At 36.0% G+C, this 26,673-nt stretch overlaps 1 protein-coding gene across 2 annotated transcripts in view; it reads right to left on the reverse strand.

The window, feature by feature from the left end:
* Positions 1-25,720, reverse strand: part of LOC149067071 (voltage-dependent T-type calcium channel subunit alpha-1I-like) — a 313,211-nt gene extending 287,491 nt beyond the window's left edge. For both annotated transcript variants that reach the window (XM_089252945.1, XM_089252946.1), the window contains exon 1: positions 23,901-25,720. In XM_089252945.1, coding sequence (XP_089109071.1) covers positions 23,901-24,385 — 485 coding nt within the window. In that variant the 5' untranslated portion in view covers positions 24,386-25,720. The remainder of the gene's footprint in view (positions 1-23,900) is intronic.
* Between the last annotated feature and the right edge of the window lie 953 nt (positions 25,721-26,673).

A 26,673-nucleotide genomic window follows, 5' to 3' on the forward strand; every position in this document is an offset into this window, starting at 1 on the left:
TGCTATTCACCGCTACTAAAATTCACCGCCAATTTATATTCACCACTAATAAAATTCACCGCCAATTTATATTCACCACTAATAAAATTCACCGCCAATTTATATTCACCACTAATAAAATTCACCGCCAATTTATATTCACCACTAATAAAATTCACCGCCAATTTATATTCACCACTAATAAAATTCACCGCCAATTTATATTCACCACTAATAAAATTCACCGTCGTAAAATTCATCGACATGCTGTTCACAGCTAATAAAATTCACCGTCAACAGTTCGACACGAGTTAGTGAGCCAGTAAGTGAGCGAGGAATGATCTAGTGAGTGAATCAGTAAATGATACAGTAGTTACAGTAGTAAGAGAGTGAGCGACCTAGAGATAGAGTAAGCGGATGATCTAGTGAGTGAGTGTCGTTATGAGTGACCCAGTGGTATACTGAGAGATCTGGTGAGAGCGAGTGACAGAATATTGAGTGATCTAGTGAGTAAGTGCGTAACCGAGTGATTGAGTGCGTGTGACAAAGTGAGTAAGTGCGTAACCGAGTGATTGAGTGCGTGTGACAAAGTGAGCGACTTAGTCATTGAATAACAAAGTGAGCGACCGGAATAAGTTTCACTTAATGACCTTCAGTTTTTTTTTAGTATTCAAACCTAGGCACACACAGACACACACCTTCGCTTACTCACAGGATTGTGAGTAAGCGAATGAGAACGAGCGACCTAGTTAGTGAATGAGCGAGCGAGAGTGAGTGAGTGATCTAGTTAGTGAGTGAGCGAGTGACAGAGTGAGCGACCAGTGTATAACAAAGTTATTAATTAATTAATAAAATTTAATTTCCATTTTATAAAAATTTAACTCTGTGTGTGTGTGTGTGTGTGTGTGTGTGTGTGTGTGTGTGTGTGTGTGTGTGTGTGCGCGCGTGCGTGCGTGCGTGCGTGTGTGTGTGATTCTGTTAGAACGCAATTTCCTTTTTACTAGAATTCAATTTTCGTTTACCGTTTGCATTTTTAGTTTCATTTTAGAATTTTATTCCATTATTCGATTTTAATTTTTTTGTTTACTGCATATATTATATTGTTGATTTCCATTTCTGAATATGATTTATATAATTTTTTTAAATTAAACTTCATTTTATTGGAATTTAATTTCCATTTTATGAGAACTTAATTACAGTAAAACCTCTTTTTGCGGATACCGGTGAGAAGAAAAATTCATCCTTAAAAGAGAGGTAACCGTAAATCATGGGATTGAAATGCATACTTTTATTATACACATACAAAGTGAAATTATTATTTGACCGTAAAAGAGGGGTGATCGTATCTGAGAGATGTCCGTTAAGAGGGGGGGGGGGTTTTACTGCATCATTTTTTAATCGGAACTGAATTTTCATTTTAATGAAATTAAATTTCCAAGTCTTCATGCAGGCCATGGATCGACAACCGTTAGCATAGACCAAATAAGAAGGAGGGCATGGATGGAAATTAAATACACAACATGTCAACCTCTGTTATTACGACAAAACGTCGCGGAATCTTCGATGCCGTTAAAACCGAGTTCGACTGAAATCAATCTCAAATAAAAGCAATTTATTATCATTTATTAACAAATATTTCCTTTGTAATCCTTCGAAAAACTTCCTTTGAACGTTTTTTTTTTTTCTTTTTTTTTTTTGAGAGCGGATTCCAAGAAAGAAAAGGATGTCTTTGTTGTTCGATATCTGCCTCAGAAAATAGAGGGAGAAAAAGTAGGAGAAAAATCCCTTTTTTATTTCTTGCCAACATACGATCGTATTACTTTCCCGTAGGTAGTAGGATCACATGACCAGGCATTCGGGTAATTGACCAAAAAATATAAAGCACTTCTCGCCTTTGAGTTGCTCCAGAATCATCCTGTTAGTTGGCGAGCAAAGAATAAGAAGAAGCCTTTTGGAAGTGGAGAGAGAGAGAGAAGTCGCATCACTAACTCGAATAGATTGCGCAGCATCTGAAGCATGGAAGCTCGAGTGCCGAGGATTCCATCATGGATACGGGAAAAGAAATAGAGAAGGAATAAGATAAGAACCCCCTTCTTCTTTATACTGGAAGAGCATATCCGCAGGTTGCCTCGAGGCTTGTTCGTGAGTTATCAACCCCCCCCCCCCCTTCTTATTCGGTGTCGAATTCCCCTTTTCTTTTGGATTGCCTGAAAGCCCGACAACAACTTCGAGAATAGACAAAATCCTGCGGTTATGCACGTTTCTGGATCGTTAGTTTCTGTGCTCGTATAGTACAGTGTGTCCCATAAATTCGTAAATAATTTAAAAATTCACGAAAATTGAATGAATTGATATAGTTGATTGCGGTGTGAGGAAGAGTAATTTCTCACGAAGCGGGAATTTTTTGTTTTCAGTACAAAGAAAATTAAGTTCAATTTTTTTATTGATAGAGGACGCAGCACGAGAGAAAATCACGCGATTCCAGACCTGAACCTATCTTCAATATCTATTCTGCGTCCGAAACGTTCGTAAAACTTCAGCCGACGATCCTGGACTTCACCAATAATGCTTTATCTACCAATGCCAGCATCACAATGAAAACCTCATATAAGAGCCAGTAATAGGAGAATTCAGAAATGAACTGTTAATCGTAGGCCCTGTGTATGATAACTCTAATTTGCATATTTCAGTGATTTGCTTTCGCGCAGCGCTCTCTATCGACAAAATGTTTTAATATTCCCCCTTCCGAAAAAAAAGTCCCCCTTCGAGAGAGAATAACTTTTTTACAAACCTCGTTCAAATATACCGATTCTTTTTCAATTTTTATGAGTTTTTAAACCAGGGGTCTTCAACGCATTATCGTGGCTAGGGGATTTTTGTCGTGGCCCACCGGTAATTTTCAGGAAATATTAGAAAAAATTGAAAGTTTATTAATGATTTTTCAATAATTTTTTCGACCATTTCCTGAAAATGATTGGCGGCTCACGACAAAAAGCTCCTAGGGCAATACGTTGAAGACCCCTGGTTTAAAAATTCATAAAAATTGAAGGAATTGGTATATTTGAATGGTCTACGAAAAATTCGCCGACAACAGTTTGACACGAGTCAGTGAGCCAGTAAATGAGCGAGGAATGATCGAGTGAGTGAATCTGTAAATGATCTACTAGTTAGTGAGTAAGTGACAGAGTGAATGACCTAGAGATATAGAGTAAGTGACCAGTGAGTGAATGTCACCCAGTGGTTGACTGAGAGATCTGGTGAGCGAGCAGTGACAGAATGAGTGACCTAGTGAGTAAAGGCGTGACCTGGTGATTGAGTGCGTGTGACAGAGTGAACGACCTAGTTAGTGAGTAAGCAAGTGAGAGTGAACGACCTAGTTAGTGAGTAAGCAAGTGAGAGTGAACGATCAAGTTAGTGACAGAGTAAGTGACCAGGTGATTGAGTGTATAACAGAGTGAGCGACCAGGTGATTGAGTGTATAACAGAGTGAGCGACCAGGTGATTGAGTGTATAACAGAGTGAGCGACCAGGTGATTGAGTGTATAACAGAGTGAGCGACCAGGTTATTGAGTGTATAACAGAGTGAGCAACCTAGTGAATTGATGATAGAATGAGCAACCTAGTGATTGACTGTTGGACCATGTGAGTTAGCGGGGACGAGCTATCTCTAGTGAGAGGCCGGTTTCGCTCATTTTCATTTAATCACTTGCTCACGTGATCATTTATTCACTTGTTCATTCACTCGTGTCGAATTGATGTCGGTGAATTGTAGGTCGGTGAATTCCCTTGGCAGCGAATTGTTGCCATTGAATTTTCCGGACACGCTAAATTACACGAGTTAGTGGCTCGCGGGTTTTGTGGGAAACTTCAAATTTGACCCGACGCAATTGTGTGAAAGGTTGAAGATCCCCTTGTTTTAAACTCTTTACGAACTTATGGGACACCCTGTACTTGGACTTCTGCGGTATAATCACTGTAATTTTTTTTTTTAATTCAAACTCTTACAAACTCTTTAATACTTCCCGTTGTATAGGCATTAGTTTATCTTAACTCTAAACAATTATTATTGATATTCATCACGCCCCTGAACAGTCTGGATTTCCTCGTCATAATTACACGTAACGGCAGCTACGAAACTAGAAAAATCGTTAGAATTAATAATGCGTTTGGATAATATTCTCTTTTTGATCTTGTAAAGCGACGTGCCATTCTATTATTTCCGTGCAGCAATTCCGGCAACGACCTGTCTTTAATTAGAGCGCAGCCATTAAATTCTAGAGCGATATCCGCGTAAGTACGTGCTCACCGGTGAGTTTTAAGACGCAAGGTAACTTTCTCAGATATAAGCAGGCTTTGCTGTAGCTTTTTCTCACTTTAAGAATATAATACAGTGAAATGTCTTTCCCTATACTAAACGGCTTCGTCCTTCTCTTTTGGAATTTCCAACGAATGGGTACAAGTCGCAATGGTTTACGAGCCTTTCGCCCCTGACACGTTTCGTCCCTGGTGCATTTCACCCCTAACATTTCATCTGTTTTGACCGTGTGAGGGACGAAGTAAGTTAGTGGGTGAATGACCAAGTAAATGTCTGTATGGATTACCGTGGCAAGTGTGTGGCTGAGTGACCATATGAGTGATTGAATGACCATAAGACTGTCCAAGTGAGTGACACCATGTATGAGTGACCAAGTGAGAAGTGATCACTGATACAGTCACCAACTTGGTCAAGAAAACAGGTCACTCACTTGGTCATTAATACGCCAACATACTTGGTCAGTCATACGGTCATCAACTCGATCGCTAATACGGTCACTCACTCACCTATGCCGTCACTCATACGTACTTTTTTTTTCTTTTTTAAATGGGAGATCGGCTCACATTCGTGCCTCGAAGTAGGATAACCACAGAAAACCAACATCACCCGACTGTGCCGTCAGTCAGATTCAAACCTTTTGAGTAATTGACACCAGTTACCAGATTTTTGTCCCCTAAATTGGGGGTGCCCCCAGAAGCGTATTAACGGTGGAAGCTCGGTGAGATATAGTCCATGGTGGCATACTTAAGGAATGATTGGTCAAGTCAATAAGTAGAAGGGTGACAAAATCCGTATAGCAGTCCACAGGCGGTAAAACCACAGATCCAACTCTGCGTACACAGGGAGGTACTATATATATACGTCATATAGAGACGAAACGACTGACTTGGAAAGTTTGCAAACACAATCGAATCCCGTTTTAACGAATACCGTTATAGTGAAAATCTCGTTTTAATGAACACTTCTCTAATCCCTCAGGTAAGTTTACATAGGAACAATGCAAAAACCCGAAATTCCTTTATAACGAAGTGATTTCTCCGGTCTCTTCGAGGTCGTTATAACGGAATTCGACTGTATGTGAGTGATCAGAAGAGTGACCTAGACCTACAGAGCAGGGGACGATATCGGTGAATGACCGAAGGAGTGACCTAGACAGTTTGCACGCGTGTGGGTGACCTCAGAGAGCAAGAGATTATTTCAATGAGTGCTCAAAAAAAATTTAAGCATGTGGGTTTATCAAAACAGCGTGCAAGCATGTGAGTGATCAAAACAAATTTAAGCATGCGGGTTTATCAAAACAGCGTGCAAGCATGTGAGTGATCAAAACAGTGCGAAAGCACGTGAATTATCAAAACAGTGGCCAGAAAACGAAGGACTAGATCAATGAGTGACCTACAGAGTTTTAGGAGACCAGGTCAGTGAACTACCGAAATAGTGACAGAGAGTGGAAACCAGATCAAGGAGCGACCTAAAAAGTGACCAAAAGAATGAGGGACTAGCTTAATGAGTTACCAAAAGTGTGACATGCTGAGTTTGAGGGGCAAGGGGAAGGTCTCTGGGGGGGAAACCAGTTCACGAGTGGCTAAAAGAATGACCCAAAGTGTTTGAAGGCGTGTGAGTGACCCAGATAGTTTGCAAGCACGTGATCACCAAAACAGTGTGCAAGCATGTGATGACCAAAACAGTGTCAAGCATGTGAATGAGCAAAACTGTGACCTACAGAACGACGGAACCAGCTTAGTAAGTGACGAAAACATTGACCCAGAGAGTTTGCAAGCATGTGTGTGTGTGTGTGATCTTGAGGGTGAGGGGCAGGTCAGTGAGTGACCTAAAGAGTGGCAAAACAAAATTTGTAAGCATGTGAGTGACCAAAAGATAGTGATCAGGATGACAAATTTGAGGAATGAGTGGTCCATAAAATTCTAGGGGGACAGAGTGGGGGCCATGGTTGGTCTGGAGGCCCATAAAGTTCGACTAGAATGGAAAAAGGGTGGGGAAAAGCCATGAAAATCCGCCTCTGGGTGTCCTTCAAACGGAGGTTTGACTGCCAACAAAAATTGTGTATTAAAATGAATCAAATTGATTCGACTCTTTAAAACGCCTTTTAGCATTCAAGAAAGAGATTCAAAGATTGTGACGTCTGATTTGAAATTCAAAATCCGTGCCCCCCATGAATTGCATTCAGTATTTTACCATTATAAAGTCTCGTATCTGAAACGTGTCCCCATCCATCTCAAGTGTGCTCATCTGCAGCGGTGATATTACTTCGTAAATTTTCTTTCATGCGTGAACATGGAACATACAGGGTGTCCTGTAAATACTAGCACGGCGTTTATCTCATTTACCGTCCGTCGTAGAGGAATGATTCCTATTTGAAAAATGCACAACAGACGTTCAGAAATAACCCTGTACCAGTTCTGTGAGGGAAAATACAGTGTGAACAAAATAAAAAATCTTAATTTTTATACGGTCCCTCACCCCGTCCTCTAACTTCCAATTAAAAAGTTGTTGCCTTATCTCTTCTGAGGCCAACAAAAAAAATTCCGTATGAAAATTTAGATTGTTTCATCTTGTTGCACGCTGTATTTTCACTCTCAAAACTGGTATAGGGTAATTTTTGAACATATTTTGACCACTTTCAAATTGATACTATACCTCTACGCCGGATTTTTGACGAGATAAAGGACACATTAGCACTTCCAGGACACCCTGTATAGTGAACATTCATAAATACACAGTCAAACTCTACTATAACGACATCGAGCACTACACGAAATTTTGTCGTCATAACTGAGTGGTCGTTGTCAAACGAGAGATTGGCGTTTTCAAGATATTTCAAGATGGGAAAAAATTATCAAATGGAATCACACTTTCTAATGCAATTCAACCTCTATACAACTGCGGTCCGGGGGAAATAGTTGAAAAATTTTTGCGGACCGGCGGAAATGGGAGAAATATTTTTGCGGACCGGCACAAAGAAAATAAATATAATAAATCGAGGACCGATAAAACAAGCAAAAAAAGAAAAAAAAATCGGACTAGCAAGAAAACGAATAAATATGAGAAATAATTTGTGGACCCGCAAGAAAAATGCATGAACAAGAGAAATAATTTACAGACCGGCAAAAAATACAAAAAACACAATGAGTAGTTGGAGGACCAGCAAGAAATATCTAAATAGGAAAAAATAGTTCGCAGTCCGGCAAAAATACATAAGTAGGAGAAATAACACACAGACCGGCAAAAAATATACATACATAGCGAAAAAATCATTTGTGGACCGGCAAAGATATATGCGTGAACAGGTGGAATAAGTTGAAGACCGGCTGAAAATACGTAAATCGGAGGGATAATTTGGGGACCAGCAAAACAGTTATTACCCAAGAAAAGGGAAAGAGTTTACTGACCGGCAAAAAATACACAAAACCGGCGAAAAATACAAAAACAGGAGAAATTATTTCCTAAATAAAATAGGAGAATTTGCGGACCGGCAAAAAATATACAAATATGATAAATAATTCGCGGACCGGCAAAAAATGCATGAATAGGAGGAATAATTTATGAACCTGCAAAAATAATTAGAAATTCTTCAATAGGAATAATAATTTTCAAATCAACGAAAAATACATAAATGAGAGATACAACTTATGGGCTGGTAAAAAAAAATGCGTAAAGAAGGGGAATAATTAGCGGACAGGGAAAAATTCACAAACAGTATATACAGACCGTATGTTATTTATCAAATCTAAAATGATGTAGCGCGGCTGCATGAATTGGGCGAGATTACTGACGGACAAGCAGGGCATTCCCACGTGGACCGTAATCAGAAATTAGAGCAGCCATCTGTTTCTTGCGAGCACCCCATGATGCTCCCCTGAAACACCAAGGGGTGCTCAATGCTAATGTCAGATATCGGGATCGCGAGTACTTGATCAACGCTTCAATTAAATACTCTGTGAAAATCGCATTCAAGAATTATGATTGATACAGATTTCACACGCGTACGTACGTAAACGTTGCTGTTAGGGGTGCTATCGGTTTGATGATAAGCATAAGCAGTGCTCGCGACTCGAGAAAGGTTGAAGAACCCTGAATTATAATGAAAATATAACTTGCGGGGATCACCAAAGGGGTGGAGGTTGATTTGCTACCTCGGTGTTTGAACATGAAACCTCAGATAAGTGCTAACCCACAAATACTAATTTAGATAGACCTCCTCCCCATCCTCCTCCTCCTAACCAGATCATGGCCCTCCGCTCAGTCTCAATTAAGAGATTTTAGCAGATGGTCGAAGAAGACTTGAGCGTTGCTGAAAGCTGTGTATGTATGTGTTGGGAACCTCGTGTGATCCTGTTTCTGAGTAATGCTTGTTATATAGTGCTGCCATCTGCCGTCAATTGTTCTGACTATGCTTCAAGTTTAATGATTGTGTGTGTGCTAACTTGGCTATATTTTCCAACTATAAAGGTGGATCAAATGAAAACGGAACAATTGTTATAATTTGGTTCGTATTTGTATGAGAGTGGCGAAACCTTGTGTAGATGTGGAGTGGGAGGTAAGGAAGGCTAATGTTGCTAAACCACACATGTACCTCATCTACATTCCTCTGCGGAGTTTCAAATGAATTGGTACATGTTGAAATTCTCGTGTACGTGTTGTGAACCTAGCGTTAAGTTTGTTTCTGCTGCCATCGGCCATAAATTTTTCTAACTATGAGTAAAGTGCAATGATTGAATATCTCTACAGGTTGTAGGCCTGTTACTCTCTGTGGCGAGACTTTTCAACGGAGAGATCGGCTCGCATTCGCGTCACAAAGTTGGGAACCACAGCAAACCAACTTCAGCCGACCACCTCTGTGGCAACGGCGGAGTTCGAGAGAGCCTCAGCAGCTAATTTAGATAGGCCAATAATGATTGAATATTGTTAAGCTGCAGTCCCGCCCAAACGATTGATTGGAATACATCGCTATTGTCTTAGAACTACTAAAACTTCATCTGAAGGCAAAAACGAAGTAAAGTGTTGTACCCTTACTGTGTCCTTCCAGAACAAATGATTCTCATTACTCAGAGGAAAATCATCATGGCGACTCATTCATTTTATTCAATGAACACTGTGAATTCAATTACTAAGCTAAAATAAATCTCTCTCTCACACACGCACCAACACAAATCTAAATTCCATTCCTTATGCAACATCAGACTAACAGTAAAAAGGCTTGTTTTTTTTTTTAACTAAAACGATCAAATTATCTGGAAAATGCGGACACGCTGATGATTCTCTTGTTTTTTTTCCTATTCAAGAAGTTATTTTTTTCCCTTCTGATAAGAAGGGACGGGGAATAATAAAAATTCTTTGCATTGTCTTTTATATATATATATATATATATATATATATATATATATATATAAAACAATCTATATATGTATATATATATATATATTGATTACTCGCCTTTTAAGGGCACTTGAATGGCTATTTGATAAGAGAAATGAATTCGTATTTTCTTCTTCAGTGAAATGTATGAACGTTGCAAACGAGAATTTACGAATTTATTATTCCTACAGAAAACTTAAATTCTGAAATAGTTTTCTAGTATGAAATAATTTCTAGTCTCGATATTTACTGATAAATTTATATACAGGGTGTTTCGAAAAGAATCACCCGATTTGAAATGCGTATATTACGAAATATATTGAACATAGACACTTAAGATTAATTTTATATTACATGTGGCTAATCAAAGGTTTTTTTACAAACCGAATCAAAGGTGCTTAATATGTTCACCTTGGGATGCACGGCATATGTCTATACGGTAGTCAAATTCGTCCCAAACTTTTTCGAGCATGTTTGCATCCACTTCAAGTGGATTTCTGTAGACTACTCGTGCGAAACTCTGTCGGATGCGCTATACATTTTCGTCTGACATGCGGGGATGGGCAGGGGATTTCCCTTTACATAGACAACCCGTGTCTCGGAATTGTTTATACCATCGCCTAATACCATTGCCAACAAAAGCACGATGAACAGTTGTTACGGACTCACACTTCGCGAAGCTTAGAACACAAAACGATTTCTGGTGTGAAGTCGCCATCTTCACAAACACTGAAGTGACGGCCGAAGGAAGGGCGTTTGCGCTACCTGTCGGCAACTGCGTGAAACTCGAGATTTCCCTCTTTCTACCTATACATTGTTCCATCAAACGGATCAGTAGTTATGTTTTTTTTTTAAATCGGATGATTCTTTTTGAAACACCCTGTGTATTGGCGTTATTATCATTATTTTGGGAGAGGGAGGATTCGATGAAAAGCTTGGAAGAGTTCTTTCATCGAACTAAAGAGCTTCTCTTCATAAGTGAATCGAATTACATGTGCGCAGTATTGTAGTGAAAATATGCTGAAAGTAAAATTACATTTTTTAAAACATTGTTATTGGTCTTGATAATTTTTTTCACGTTTTGCTATAACATTTAATTCACATTTATTATTACTTATATTTCAAGAGTTGGCAAAGCGACTATTGTAATGTACTACTGTTGCAAAGAATAATCAAAATATTTAAATCATTTACGGATGAGAAGTGAAAAACAACAACAACAACAGCAGGGTCTGTTGTAACGTTTCAGTCACTAGGCTCCGTTATATGGAACTGCAATGTATTCTGACGGATTAACATGCTATATGTATGGCATACAGATACTGTTTACTTTAATTCAAGTAAGGGAAAAATAAAATTCCCGTGGTTAATGCTAGCAAATGATGAAGTTAGTAATTAAGTTTAAGAAAGGCAAAATTTTCACACTTCAGTGGACTTTGGTATAATAAGCAGACTATTTTGGTGTAATACGCAGTTTTAGGCCCTTATTGTCAACTGAATCGATGTAGGTAGTAGTGCATCAGATTGTAAACCTACAAACCAAGGTTCGAATCCAGCCTGTTGTTCAGGGCCGTAACTAGGCAGGTGCAACAGGTGCTTTTGCACAGTGCCCACTTAGAAGGGGATGCCCAGAATGGGCCAGAAGGGGCCTAAATTCAGATTCTTGCACAGGACACAGAAATGGCTAGCTACGGCCTTGCACAACAGATCATATTATGATATTACAGTAGTGGGGATAATCGTAAACCAACAAGTGGCGTGATTGGCTGAATGACTTGGAAGGTCGCGGAACATGCTGCCGGTTAAAGCCATTTCATCGCTATTGATTACAATACCCTATCCCTAAGAACAAATCTCAATAATCCTGGGGAACCTGTATTCTCTGAACCTACCGTAAAAAAAAGACTACATATGCAACAAATAAAAATTATTGGCAATTATAGGAAAACATCATTGATTTCGATGTTCTCCCATACACACATGCAGACATAAGTGTTGCCACGAAAAGCGGATTTGAAACGTGATGTTGGTGAAGGATTAGGCTTTTATTCGGATAAATACTGGTTATTATACGAAGGAAAGTACCGAATAAAACCCAATACCCTATGATTAACAGGCAACTTATGGAGAACCAAATCCCTTTTTTACGGATGTCAGTAAATACTTACTTGCAAGCCATCCCCATCCGAAAAGCCAGAAGCTGTAATTAGTGATTTCTGTGGTGGCGCCGAAATCATTGAACTCTGGGTGGGGCTCCCGCTCGCGTAATATGGGTGACGATTCCCGGGACAGGAATTAACCGCTCCGTTCCGCCATTTCACAGGCAACAGGAACTACTTCTTCTCCCGAAAATTACCTGCCCTCCGGGTAATTGATTCAACAAGTTATACTCGAAACAAATTCCTTGCAAAAAAAGAGAAAGAAAGAAACAGCAAACCATGGCCGAATTGATTAATTCTGCCAAACCCTGATATTTAGTAAATTAGAAGCAGAGGAAAAGCTTTTCATTAATGTCACTTCAGCATAAACGAATTGTTAAAAAACAGGCCTACATAAAAGTATGGTTTCGACATTTATATTTATCGTCCATTTAATTAAGAGACCATTATTTGTCATTTAAATTTATTTTATTCACAATAAGACATTTCTTGTGGTTAGGGAAATACGTGATCCGCCGGTTCATCTGAAAATTCGATTAGATTAGACCAGTGCCTCCTAAGGTGAATAATATCACTCTTTATGAAGGAGCTGGAAACGAGCTGTTGTTGGAACAAGTGGCTGTGCAGTAAGGGTGCGCTACCTCCAGCCAAATGCGGCGCAAAGGGTTCCAAATCCTGTCCATGAAATTGTAAATTCAGTAAAAAAAAATATCAACACACACAATGCGACATAGTTTTTCCGAATCTCGGTTTCCCACCTCTGGGCGCGATTGTCAACTGGAAAAAGTTGCCCAGTTAAAAAAAAAAAAAGTCTCCCCGCAGAGAGCAGGCAGGCAGGTCCCTTCACCACGGAGCCGAATTGAATTTTCATTAGTACTCAATTAAGTTAGGCAATTAAAGAAAGGTCCTAATTATAATTGGAATTATTAGGAGAATTATTGTTGGAATTATTTTTTTCATCAATTCGAAATTTTTATTAACCTTTAACTGGCGTTGTGAAAATTGTGAGCGTAAATGGCGTCTCGTGCTGCCATTTTGACCCCAGCGAGTATTAATGCATTTTAAAAATCAAAAAAGAAATTTTCATAAAAGCAATGGTTTTTTTTACGTGACTTCATTCATTTATCACTTAATTCATTAAATATTTTTTTAAATTTCCATAATTATTTTCTCATAAATAGTCTTTTATTAAGACTCCCATTCGGAAAAAATGGAGGGATACATGACTTTTGAATTTTTTTTAAATTATATATTCAATCCTTTGAACGCAATTTTCGTGACTAAAACATGAACAGATTAAGATATACTCAGAAAATAAAGTTTACAAATTAAAATAATACTTACTATATATTTCCACAAGCACCAAAATTAGTCTTATCCTTAGTCGGAAACACAGTACTTGCAAATAATACCATGACATTTTGATCGCACCCATCTTACGTACAATTCACTAACAATACTCTTCCTCACCTCGGATAACCGATGTTTCACCATTAATTTTAAACCGTTGTTGAGAAAACTGGCACTCTTCCGATACGCCATTCTCATTTCAACTCTCCAGCCGTCAGACAAAAAAAAAGACTTACGCAAGTGGTGTGGTAGGGTCATTTGGGCCCCACGGAAACTTTGACACAATGATATAGAGGGAAGAAGACGAAGTAGAATAACATCATAAATTTGTCAAACACGTGTAAACAACTAGCTTGAAAGATATTGAAAGTAAGATGGTCCACACAGATGCAATTCGTAACGAATTCGGTGGACCCAGAGCCAAAACACTTTTTGAGGCCGCAGTAAAAGTTCCAGTTCGAAAGATATTTCTCCCATATGTACTAAATACTGTGTTCTAAACCATTTTTAGCCGTTTCTTTGATCCGGGGCACCAGACCCAGCTGCTCCTCTCTAATTGCAACCCTGATAGGCGTATTTATATATTGTATTAGTTATTGGTTGATCAAAAGCATTTGTCTCCCATTTCAATAGGTCGAATCGCAATAGTAAAGGCGGTAGAGGGTGTTTTAAGAGAATGAAAAACTGCCCTTGACAAAAAACAGGTATCTCATTTTTTCCGACGGATTTGCTGCGATATGTGCTATCAACCATCCGTATGCACCTTCGGATTGGATTTGGGGGTTAGTTTTTTACTGGTGTAAGGACCATCAAGGTTATGCTGTGTGAAACAGTGATTAAGCGGTACAATGATTGGTGGCAGAATTTGCGTTACCTAAGTTGCACCATGAAAAGACCTATAACTTTACAATACCCTGCACCCTAGTCACGAGTATTGGCGTACGCAAGAATCGAACTTTAGAGAGGACACGTTAGGTTCGGGAAGTACAAAGAAACTCTCAGAGCAATTTTGAGCTACTAACCTCCAAAAAAGCATTTTAAATTAACAGAAATTGGTAAAGACAACAGAGAATAAAGGTAATTTCTTTCGATATTTTATTTTTTTTTACTAAAATATTTGAAAATATTTTTAATTTTTGATCGTCTTGGAGTGGGCACGGACCCCCTATGTTCTCACCTACGTACGCCTCTGGTAACAAACGCATGAACTCAGCAAGGACGGATTAACTCTATGCGGCTAGGTGGGTTAAAAACTGTCCCACCTTTTACTTAGCTTTTCATGCATGGTGGGATATATTTTAACCCACCTCGAAAAGTTGAAGTTACTCATATATAATCATATAGTTTAATATTTTATTTAAAGTTTTTCATTCAGTTGGCAATACTAAGCACCAACGGTAAATGCGTAAATAAGTGAAAAAAATGATCTAGCTAAAATTTTGGAGAGAGAGAGTAAATATGTAAATTGGAAATTGATAAGCAGACAGCGGGTGAGGTCTCAGAAAAATTTGCTTTGCCCGGGGGCCTATAATGCTGCTGAGACGGCTCTGGACTTAATTTATGGAAATTGAGCGAAATCTCAATCCAAAAACTGAGTATTAACATGAGTTCTTGTTCTCAATTAACTTAGTTTCTCTGCTTTGTGTCACCTTCAGTGAAGCAACTAGAAACGACAATTTACTTAGCCGCTTGGTGGGTGGGGGGGGGGGGTATACCTGCATTTATTTTAGCATCCCTTCCCCGTAATTTTTAACGGAAATAGAGTAAACTCGGCGTCCTTCCTGGTCCAGCTCTCGGAGCACCACACCCCATACCCTCCCTTGATTGTGAGGCCCTGGCCAACCTTTCGATAAAGGTTTTCAACAGTACAAAATCAAGTGCTCTTAAAATTTCGGGTTTTTGTACCGGATGGTTGATGCGGGGGGGGGGGGGGGGAAGTGAATTAAAACTACACTGTCAATTTTTTGTGGTGCCCCTTTTCTCCTGATGCCCTAAGCACGTGCTTATTTTGCTTAATGATTAATCCGGCCCCGGAAATCAGGGATGTCACTTCGCTGGAAAACTTCGCAGCAACGTATAAATAAAAGGTTAGGGAAAACTTTATCTTTGTGTGCTACACACAGCATAACAACATTTAAGTAACATATAACGCGGAGAAACACGATTTTAAAAACTAGGAAATGAGAGCGATTCTTGGATTTTCATTAAAAAAATTTTGTCTTTGGATTCGGAATAAATATTAATTTATTAATTTTCATGGTTTTCACAAAAAAGTGCGCAAAAGCGCATTTGTAATAGGCCACGCGATTGAATGAGATTTTTCTTCAAGTGACTTTTAGTAAATTTTATGTAGAATTTTAATACATTACATCATGCATCTTAAACCCGTTGCTCGCGAGCATCCTGTAGGACCCAGAGTGCCCGATTCTCGAGTCCGATTTCTTGCTCGCGATCACTTGATCAACGTTCCAATTAAACACATTGGAGGAATTGCATGCAAGAATTGAAATCGGCATTTCAAGAAGCATTTGTATGTTAAACTTGCCGTAAGGGATGCTCTTCTTTTGATGATGGGTACAGGCAGTGCTCACGAGTGGGAAAAAAGATGAAGACCTTACATTACATAATATATATATGCTAAATATAGCTCAGTTAACACAATGAAGGGCAGACATTTTTCGAAAACCCATAGGAAAAATATAAACAGATCCACCCACAGTATGAGATCCCTCTCTCCCTTCAAAGAAGAGTTATATTGATTTGATATATTTACTCTCATCAGGATATTTTTTTTATTTAGGAAATTCTGTCACGGCATCTCAAATCATCAACGTTACCCCCCACCACCACCAAGTAGATCGTGACCAACAATTTTGGAACCACTGTATCAAGATAATAGAGGTGAATAAAGACAACTCTTTTCAGATAGTCGTATCTTAAGGGCGGCAAAATATTATTCGCCACAGGTTGCTTTTTCTGTAGAATTTTTTTTCTTTTGACCTCAGGGAATTGATCCCTGACTTAAAGGATTGCGTAAGTATTGAGTCAGAAATGTGGTGAACATGAACATTGGGGGTTTTCATCAGAGGGCAGCACTTAAAGTTGAACTTTGAGGGGAAATTTTAAGATGGCTTCCAGGCAAAAGTGCTTCCAAGAAAATTGCGATTTTCTACATAAATTACTATGATTTAGCAATAAAATTCTGGAAAAAAATTGCACGTGAAGATGAATATACCCTTCATCATTTTGACTGAAAAAATTAGAACGGAGTGAATTATTTCTCCCCCCCCCCCGCAAAAAATTGAAAATTTGAGAAAAATAAAGATTTGCTGTCATTTATGTTTTTAATACATTTTATGACTATTAAATATGCAAAAAAACTTTTGAATATTCTAAAAAGTACCTGCTCGGATCTGGAATCTAAATAATAACTGCTCGGATCTGGAAGGGTTATGCCGAACTTTAACTACAACAACAACAAAATTATTAAATCATAATTAAAAGTCTTCACGCAGCATCTGGTTTGAGAAAGAGAGAGAGAGATTTTTTCCATAATTATCTACAATTCTGTAACTACTCGTAGATTTTTCCTAAATCTTTCAAGAGTTTGAGACGTCTTTTCTTTTTAACCTCTATAATCGAATACTCTCCATCATACCGAAACTTCGTATTCAAGTCTAAAGGAATATTAATTAACATAATTATTAACTTTAAAAAGTGAAAAAAATTGATTTTATTCGCGGGAAAGTTTTTAGGTGATGGCGTTAATTGAAAAAACAATGTTTTTTTCTTTCCTTTTCTCTTAACTCGGATATTTTCAACAGAGCACCATCGAGCGTTAAAATTGATGGTTTCGGGAGGATCTTTTTCGTAGAACCTCAGCGGGATGTACATCCACGAACAAAATGAAGATAAAGCTGCTCCATCTCCAAGCCCCTGTGTGAATCCAAACTGAGATATTCATCTTAATGGCTGAGTGAGCATCTTGTAAATGCTCGAGAAAAAAAAAATTCTAATTGGTTTCCGATTTTTTCTCAAAATCAGAGGATTAAACACATACAAAAAAGGAAAATTAAATTCATCTTCTTCCTAAGCTCTATTGAGCTCTTTTCTTGTTGCTTTCTCGAGTCAGCTGATGGCTTTGTAATTTGCGAGGCAGTATCAGTGATACGTATTTTAAGAATCAAATATCATCGTTTTTAATAATTTACTGTAGCGATGGATAAAAGTGAAGATTATCACAACACTAATAAATCGATAGATCTTTAGTAGTTGTCATGTAAAAAGCTATTGATCGATTCCGAAATTTGATTATCAATCGCAATGGGAAGGAAACGAAACTTTCAAGAGAGTTTATAGAACGGGGTGCTCGATTATGTTTTAGAGCGCGAGCACACTTAGAAGGGTTAGCGCATGGTCTTGGCTTCCCACGTTTTCCTATCACCCCACTAGCGTTCATCCTTTCATCAGTAATGTTTTGCATTTAGTAAACTTACCTACTTGCGGTAATAAATTTTTTTAATTCCTCAAAATATACCAACCAAAAAATGTATTCAATCTATATTAAATTTAATTACGTGCTATATAAGCTTATTTTGCCGCGACAATCTGAATAATGCGCTTTATACAACTACTATATAAGCACTATGTATACACTGCTATATAAGCACTATGTATACACTGCTATATAAGCACTATGTATACACTGCTATATAAGCACTATGTATACACTGCTATATAAGCACTATGTATACACTGCTATATAAGCACTATGTATACACTGCTATATAAGCACTATGTATACACTGCTATATAAGCACTATGTATGCACTGCTATATAAGCTAATTTCAAAACCTCGCTTATAACATACACGTCGCGACGTTCATTTTAGTGAAAAAATAATTTTTAACTAAAATGTGTTTTTCTCAAAACTAAGCATTTTGTTAGATAAGGAACATTTTTCGAACACCACTCATTCATATGTCTTGAAACTTCGTGTGTGTCTCAACCTTATGGTGTTATATACTTTACCGCGAGAATTTTTTATTAAAATTATTTAAAAAATTTTTATGCCACAAAATATGGATACATTTTGGTTATTTTTGAAAAAATTGCATGCTATTAAAGTTAAAATTCAAGAGAAAAATAACCAACAATTAAATTCCTAAAAGCTGGTGTTAAAATATATAACACCATAGTGCTGAGAGACACAAAGTTTCAAGACATCTGAATGAGTGGTATTCGAAAAACTGTTCCTTATCTAACAAAAAACTTAGTTTTGAGGAAAAAAGCATTTTAGTGAAAAACATTAGCATGTGTAAGTAACGCCTGCTACACAGCAGTTTATATTAAAATATTTAACAAATATTTTTAGTACAGGTAAAAGAAAAACTTGAGCACTCTTAGAAAATTTACTAGCACCAACCCCCTTAATTGAAAAATTAAAGAAAGAAAAACTGAAAAAAATTCAGTGTATTCTTCATTCATAATTTCTTTAATTTAAAAGTTTTAATTTGTTTCTAACGTATAAAAACATACTAGTAACACCCAGTTCTGCCAAATTCTAAATTAACATCTTTATTGGGAAACTATTAAATAAATTATTGTTGAAAAAATTCATTAAAAAATATTTTGATAAAAAATTATTGTTGGAACAAAAAAGCAATCCTTGTTTCAAGAGACGCCGATTCGAGGAATACGACAAGCCAATGTTGGATTTGAAGTAAAACTGTTTTTTTTTCCCCAACGTTTTCGACATTTATCGAGTCATATTCTTTCATTTTAATACGGAATTGTAGAAATCACACACACCGAAAAATCTAAATTCGTTCAAACTATAAAAATTGTATTTTGAATTCATCAAAATATAAAGAAACGCAGAGACAGACAAAACTGCTAGGAATCATGGGAAATGAGCTATTTCCATATCGAATCAATTTTAAAAATGAATTTCCCCCTTCCTTCGAAAAATGCAGAGTGTCAAAATAAAGAACTTACATAAGGATAATCAAATAACAACACTTATATTTCTTCTCAGCGTTAAAATGTATTTTTTTGAACAAATTTAGATTTGATTGAATCTAATTTATCAGTAAAGTAAAATACTTTAAGGAATTTAATAGCGGGGAAGAGAAATTACAAACGGCAAATATATTAGTTTAAAGAAAATAGGAAAACAAATTTAAGGAGATAATTTAATACGATTATTTACCGAATATATTATTATATTCTGATGTTTCTCGTAAAAATTATAATCGAGACAATTATTGTTTATTTCTGATGGTAGTGTGAAAAACATTGAGGCTTGATTACAAACAAAATTGTAAAAAATGCAAAAGGTGGAATGTTCCTGAAATATTATTTTATGTATTGTATGCAGGAATTAAATATGCAGGTCACGTAAAATACAAGAGAGCATAATGAAAAAAATTTTGGAAAAAATCAAATAAGTTGGTCGCAATAAGGCAATTTTCTTAATAAGATTCTTTAAGGAGGAAACAATTTGACATTCCTTTCTTATATTTCAGTATAGAAGATGATTATTGGCCCCAGATGCTTATCAGCTTCATATAACTGAAAATTTAAAAAAAATTATTTGTTTTCATTTTCTTGAAGGTATTTTTTTTTCTTTTAATCGTGTAAATTTGTTTTTTTTCTCTTTATAAATTTTTTTTTTTTTTTTGTGTAAGATTTATTTCTTTACGAGTAAAAATTTCCTTTTTCTTCAATAATTTTTTTCCTTGCATAAATTTTTATATTTCTCGTATAAATTTCTTCTAACTTCCTTTATATAAATTTGTTTTCTTCGTTTTAAATAAATTCTTGCATTTTTTCGTATAAATTTTTCTTTTTCTTGTATACTTTCAGTTTCTTTTTCTTGCATATATGTTTTAGTTTCTTTTTCTTGCATATATATTTTAGTTTCTTTTTCTTGCATATATGTTTTAAGTTTTAGTTTCTTTTTCTTGCATATATGTTTTAAGTTTTAGTTTCTTTTTCTTGCATATATGTTTTAGTTTCTTTTTCTTGCATATCTGTTTTAGGTTTTAGTTTCTTTTTCTTGCATATATGTTTTAGGTTTTAGTTTCTTTTTCTTGCATATATGTTTTAGTTTCTTTTTCTTGCATATATGTTTTAGTTTCCCTTTTGCACGTGGTTTTAGTTTCCCTTTTGCATGTGGTTTTAGTTTCTCTTTTGCATGTGGTTTTAGTTTCCCTTTTGTATGTGGTTTTAGTTTCTCTTTTGCATGTGGTTTTAGGTTATTTTCTTGTTTATGTATTTTAGTTTATTTTCGTGTTTATGTATTTTTAGTTTCTTTTTCTTGCATATGCGTTTTTAATTTTTTTTTCTTGCATATGTGTTTTTAGTTTCTTTTTCTTGTATATGTATTTTAGTTTCTTTTTTTTGCATGTTTTTTAGTTTCTTTTTTTTTGCATGTGTTTTTAGTTTCTTTTCTGCATGTATTTTTAGTTCCTTTTTCTTGCCTATGTGTTTCAGTTTCTCTTTTGCATGTGCTTTTGGTTTATTTTCTTGTTTATGTATTTTTAGTTTCTTTTTCTTGCATATGCGTTTCTAATTTTTTTTTTTCTTGCATATGTGTTTTTAGTTTCTTTTTCTTGTATATGTGTTTTAGTTTCTTTTTTGCATGTATTTTTAGTTTCCTTTTCGCACGTCTTTCTAGTTTCTTTTTTTTGTATGTGTTTTTAGTTTCTTTTCTTGTATATATATTTTTTTTTTTCTTTTTTTTTTTTAAATTGCAAAATAACACACACAAATACAAATAATATACAGAATAAGACAATAGAACAAAACATACACTCTGCAGCTCTTAGGGGCCGAATCAATCCGTCCCAGAGCTTAATAATTTTTTTCTATAATCAGAAAACAACATTAATTATATTATGTGTAACACTAAATACATTTCAGATTTTTTTCCCCTTTTATTTATTATTATTTAATATGTATATTCTCTTACTCTTTCTACATAATTACATATAATTGCACGAACATCTTTGGGGAGAATATTCACTAGTGTGTAATTGTATTGATATTGGGGTTTCAGGTTTCATATCTCTAGTTTTAAGACAATGAATTAATGAATTTTGTTTTTTCAATGTTTGGAAGCAATTAGATTTTTGTTAGCCACATGTTGATCTGTTTAAGGTCATCTTCAACTTTAGTAATCAAATGGGAAATATTTTTATCTTCCACATACAAAACACTATCATCCGCAAAAGACAAAATCACTAATGTAGATTAGGAAAAGAGTAAGCCCGAGTACTGTTCCCTAAGGTATTCCTTTTTATTTCAAGATAATTGCTATTTTCGTTCATTATACTACTGCCTGTGTTCATCCGTAGCAATACATCTCGAACCATCGCAAAAACTCACCACAAATTCCAATATTCTCTAATTTATTTAATAGTAGAGTTAAATCTTCATTATCAAAGGCTCTTTTTACATCAATAAAAACTGATATAGAGTAACTTGTTGTTGAAACTTTGATTTAAGTATTCATTTACTTTTGCGATTGCCATTTCAGTGCTTTTTCCTGTTTTAAATCCACATTGATTTTCAGTGAAATAGTCTATGTGTTTTAAATAATTAATCAATTTTATTTTCATACGTTTTCACTTAGTTTTGAAAAAATAGGGAGTACTGAGATTGGTCTATAGTTAGATAAAAGGTTTTTGTCACCTTTTTCAAAAATCGGGTATACAATAGATACTTTAAGTTCTGGATAAAAAATTCCTTCAATTATCGATATATTAATCAGGTACAATAACAGATTATCATGATATTTAGCTATAATTTCGATCATTTTTACTGTAATGCCATCACATCCTCTCGCTTTATTTTCATTCAGCTCGGAGTGTATTTGGTGTAGATCATTATTTCCAATGCCGGTTATCATAATTGAGGATATCAATGCATTATTTTCAAAGTTTAAGGAATCCCCTACATTGAACTGTTTGCTATTTAAATTTTGATTTATAAAATCTTTATTATAGTTTTCAGCCATTTGTTTACAGTTTGCCGTATCTGACAGGGTAAAGTTTTTTTTTTTGTTATTGTTTGGTTTATGAACTCCCATTGTTCCCAAAAGAAACTGAAAACACATTACTAATATCATATAAAATGATATTCGTAATTTTTAGGTTCTTTTTCTTTTAGATCTCTAATTAATTTTTATTGTACATGTTTCTTAGTTTCTTTTTCTTAAGTTTATTTTTCTTGTGTAGTTTTAGTTCTTTTACTTGTATATTTTTTGTCTCTTTTTAATGTTTTGTATATGAATTTTAATTTCCTTTTCTTGTACGTTTTTCGTTTCTTTTTCTTGTATATGCATTTTCAGTTTCTTTTCCTTGTATATTTTTAGTTTATTTTTCTCGTAAAAATTTTTGTTTTTCTTGTTTAAATTTGTTTTCATATTCTTGAAAAAAATTTTCTTTCCCTGTATAAATTTATTTTCTTTTCTTGCATAAATTTATACAAGAAAATAAATTTATTTTATTTTTTTGGTATTATTTTATTTCTTTTCTTGTAAAAGTCTGTTTTTTCTTTTATAAGTCTGTTCTTTTTCTTGCATAAACTTTTTTTCCTCCGGTGTAATTTTTTTTCTCGAACGAATTTGTTTTCCCTTTCTTGTATAAGTTAGTTTTTCTTATATAAATTTGTTTTATTTTTCTTATATAAATTTGTTTTATTTTTCTTATATAAATTTGTTTTATTTTTCTTATATAAATTTGTTTTATTTTTCTTATATAAATTTGTTTTATTTTTCTTATATAAATTTGTTTAATTTTCTTATATAAATTTGTTTTCTTTACATGTATGAATTTGTGCTTTGTTTCAATTTGTTGTTGTTTTTTTGTTTCAATTTGTTGTTGTTTTTTTGTTTCAATTTGTTGTTGTTTTTTTGTTTCAATTTGTTGTTGTTTTTTTTGTTTCAATTTGTTGTTGTTTTTTTGTTTCAATTTGTTGTTGTTTTCTTGTTTCAATTTGTTGTTGTTTTCTTGTTTCAATTTTTTCTTTTCCTGGTATAAATTTGTTATTTTTTTCCTTGTATAATTTTTATACTTTTCTTGTATGAATTTCGAATAATATCGATTAATTTCGATCAGTGAAGTTTTTCAAACACATCGAGAATAATAATGCTGAAAAAAAATTCTAAAATGCAGTGATATTGAATACTTTAACTCCAAACATAATAATGCAGTGAAACCTGCCATAACGGATAACTTCCATTAACGGTCATTTTTTCTGTTCTGTGGAACATGGCTTCTTATGGTATTTCACTCCTTATTTACGGAGACTCCGGGGAAATCAAACTTTATCCGTTATCAAGAGGTTCCACAGTAATAATGTACATAAATGCATAATTATTTCAATAAACACCATTGCATTATCAAAAGTGAATACTGCATGAATATAGTGATAGAGACCCTATATACAATGCAAAAAAGTATGCATTTTATACCACTACGAAATGCCAACATTTCAAGTCATGCAGCTGCATATGAGTAAACGAGATGGAAGATCATATCCACAGAGGACATTGCAAATGTGATTTGCTCCTATTTGGACATTTGATGATTTTATTAGTCAATGAAGGAATATTGCATAAATTTCTTACCTTGAGCAGAACCGATGCTTTGGATGAACCTATATCAGGGGTAAGAAATGAATTGAGATCGAAATCGATCAGAAAAGAAAAGGATATGGATTGGTGATGAGTCGTAAACACCAGTTCCTTGGCCTAGTCGTCTGGTCCAAGCAATACCAGGAAACGGGGACAAAGCTCGGGTAAGGAAGATGCGACCTTGAGTCGCACTCGGAGCTGTCAGTCCCGCTGCAACTACAGGTCGTACCGCTTGCAGCGCTAGAAGGTGCGGAGCTGCAAGTTCTAGAGGTACCACTGGAGGAACAGCTGTAAGCACTGGAGCGGCGACTGCAGCTGGACTTGTTGGACGAGTCCGACTTCTTGTCTATGTCTTCCTCGTCGTCTTCTTCTTCCTCTTCTTCTTCGTCCGGCACGGCTATCTCGGCCACTGCTGCCCGTTGGTGGTGGTGGTGATGGTGGTGATGGTGTTGCTGTTGGTGGTGCCAGTTCTGGTGCTCTCCACCGTTCGCAGCAGAAGAAGAAGACACTCCTGGTTTGGAAGATGACGAGGAAGGGTTTTGGTGGTGCTCCGAGAACTCCGCCATTTTTGTTTTACCTTTTGTTAATCGACACTTACGGAGAGATGGTGACGACTATGATGATGGGGTTTCATTCTTGCAATAATAAAACGCGTCTCACTCACAAAACAGTAGTAACACCGATTGATTTTATCCCTGGGTAGCACACGGTATTCATTATCCGATTCACCGACACCTCTTCAAGACGGTGAAAGATACGAACGACTTTATCCGATGGCAGAATCGTCCATACTGCCGAAGTCTGTCCTTTTCGCGCAAGCCATTCGAGCATTAAATGTTGTTTTCTATCCCAAACTTTTTCTTAACAAAACCACACGAGTCAAATATTTCTTGACCACTCACACTACAAAAACTGATTCAATTGAGTACGAGTTCGAACACTTTATGAGCACACTCCGAGCACCTTGATCACAAAAAAATCGAACATTAAAACATTAAACTATCAGTTCATGGATACATAGATAACCAGAGAATATAAATGGGGTAACTTCTCGGAAACGGTCCTCACGGTCATCACATTCGAGCTCTATATTTTTGAATGAGGAATATTTAACACATAACTCATTAATAAATTTTGAAAGTTGTAGTAATAGAGTCATTACCCCAAAAAAAATTGTTTAAATTAACGAAAATTATCGGAAGAAAATCATTTCAAAAATTAGACGATACCTGGTACTAATATGCCTTCAAATTTTTCCATTTTCAGCGGGAACAAAAAAATTACACACACACACAAACACTTTGCGACAACTATTGATTATCCTCCACCACTAGTTGATATAAACGCACACACACCTTTTTTTTCAAGAAATATCCTTGGTTCTTTTCTTTAAGTTCGGCACAACACAAGTTTCGCGATTCCCCGGCGAGGATTCACGAAACCATGAGATGATGATTATAGTGATCATTTCGGCGATACGGCACTAAATTCCATTTTCAAAAAAAACTTCAAAAACTTTTTTTCCGATATAAATTCCGATTATTATTATTATTCATCCACTTCAATACTCAAGAGACAGAAAGAGAGAGAGAGAGAATTCCCGGGAAATACGAAAATCCCAGGGATGTGAACTTTCTCTGGTCGAAACGTAGCTACTAAAGATAATATGGTAACAACAATCCTTGATGCAACGGATGGATAAAAAAGATAAAAAAAAAATATAAATAATAAATTCCAAAAACAAATTTTTTTTGGCAACAAATTTGATCCAATTTTTTTGGGCACAATGAGGGGGGAAATTGCGAATTTCCTGGGTGGAAAATGAATAAATTCACCAACTATTCACACACTGTAAGAGCACCACTCTCTCTGTGTCATCCAAGACCTATCCGTCGATAAGGGGGCAGAGCTACTGCAGATCGAAGGTTGAGCTACAAGGTGCTCGGGATAAATTTTCATGGCAACCCTTCCTTTTCAGAGCAAAGAAACAGTTTTTGGACGACGACACCACGAATTTTAGGAGCGGGGGTGGCCAAACTGTTGCATTTTCGACGTGGCGCTACCATCATCGGGTAGCTCTCTAGACTACTAGCTCTCTTTCTCGCATTTCCTCCCAATTACAAAGAAGAGGTCCAGAGCTATTGTAATTATTAACCGCTACGTATACGAATACATACATCCCCTTGAATAAGCGCCACCATGCTGTTGTTGTTGTTTTTTTCCATTTACTTTGCTGTTCGAAAAATTCCATCTTGTTATTTATTTCTGCTCTCGGTTATCGTCGCCACCGAGTTGGAAATTATAATGGTGTAGAGAGTGAGGGGCGCAGTTTGGCGCAGTTTGGAGGAGCGCGAAATATCCGAATGTTGTCGGCCGGTTCCGCGTTATGAACGGAAAATCATGGGATTGGCCAGGCCGCGCCAGGTAAGGGCCGGGAAAAGAAAAATAATATTTCGAGTGAGGTGCGTGCGTGTATAATATTATTCCAACATAAGATGGGAGACAAGAAATCGTTTTCTTGGATTTCTTTCTTTTTTTTAAATTTCGGATTTATTTTTTTTACATCATCGTTTACAGATCGTCATCGTGTGGTGAATGCGAATATTTTGAGATTTAAAAATGGTTTATACTCCATAGATCAGTGTTTTAATCGCTGGTCTCGGGAAAAACTTCTCCCAATCTGTGAGGCAGAGACATAATTTCAGATTTGTGTGAAAATTTGAGCTACTTCCTCTGTTAGCTAATCTGCAAATTATTTTCCACACTCTTTTGCTTTTGCTGTAACCCGCAAATACTTTATATCGAATCCCGTTTTAACGAATACCGTTATAGAAAAAATATCGTTTTATCAAAC

This window comes from Pholcus phalangioides, unplaced genomic scaffold (assembly GCF_987345545.1).
Source record: "Pholcus phalangioides strain wild (caught in Gottingen) unplaced genomic scaffold, Ppha-v1.0 ptg000031l_1, whole genome shotgun sequence".
Lineage (NCBI taxonomy): Eukaryota > Metazoa > Arthropoda > Arachnida > Araneae > Pholcidae > Pholcus > Pholcus phalangioides.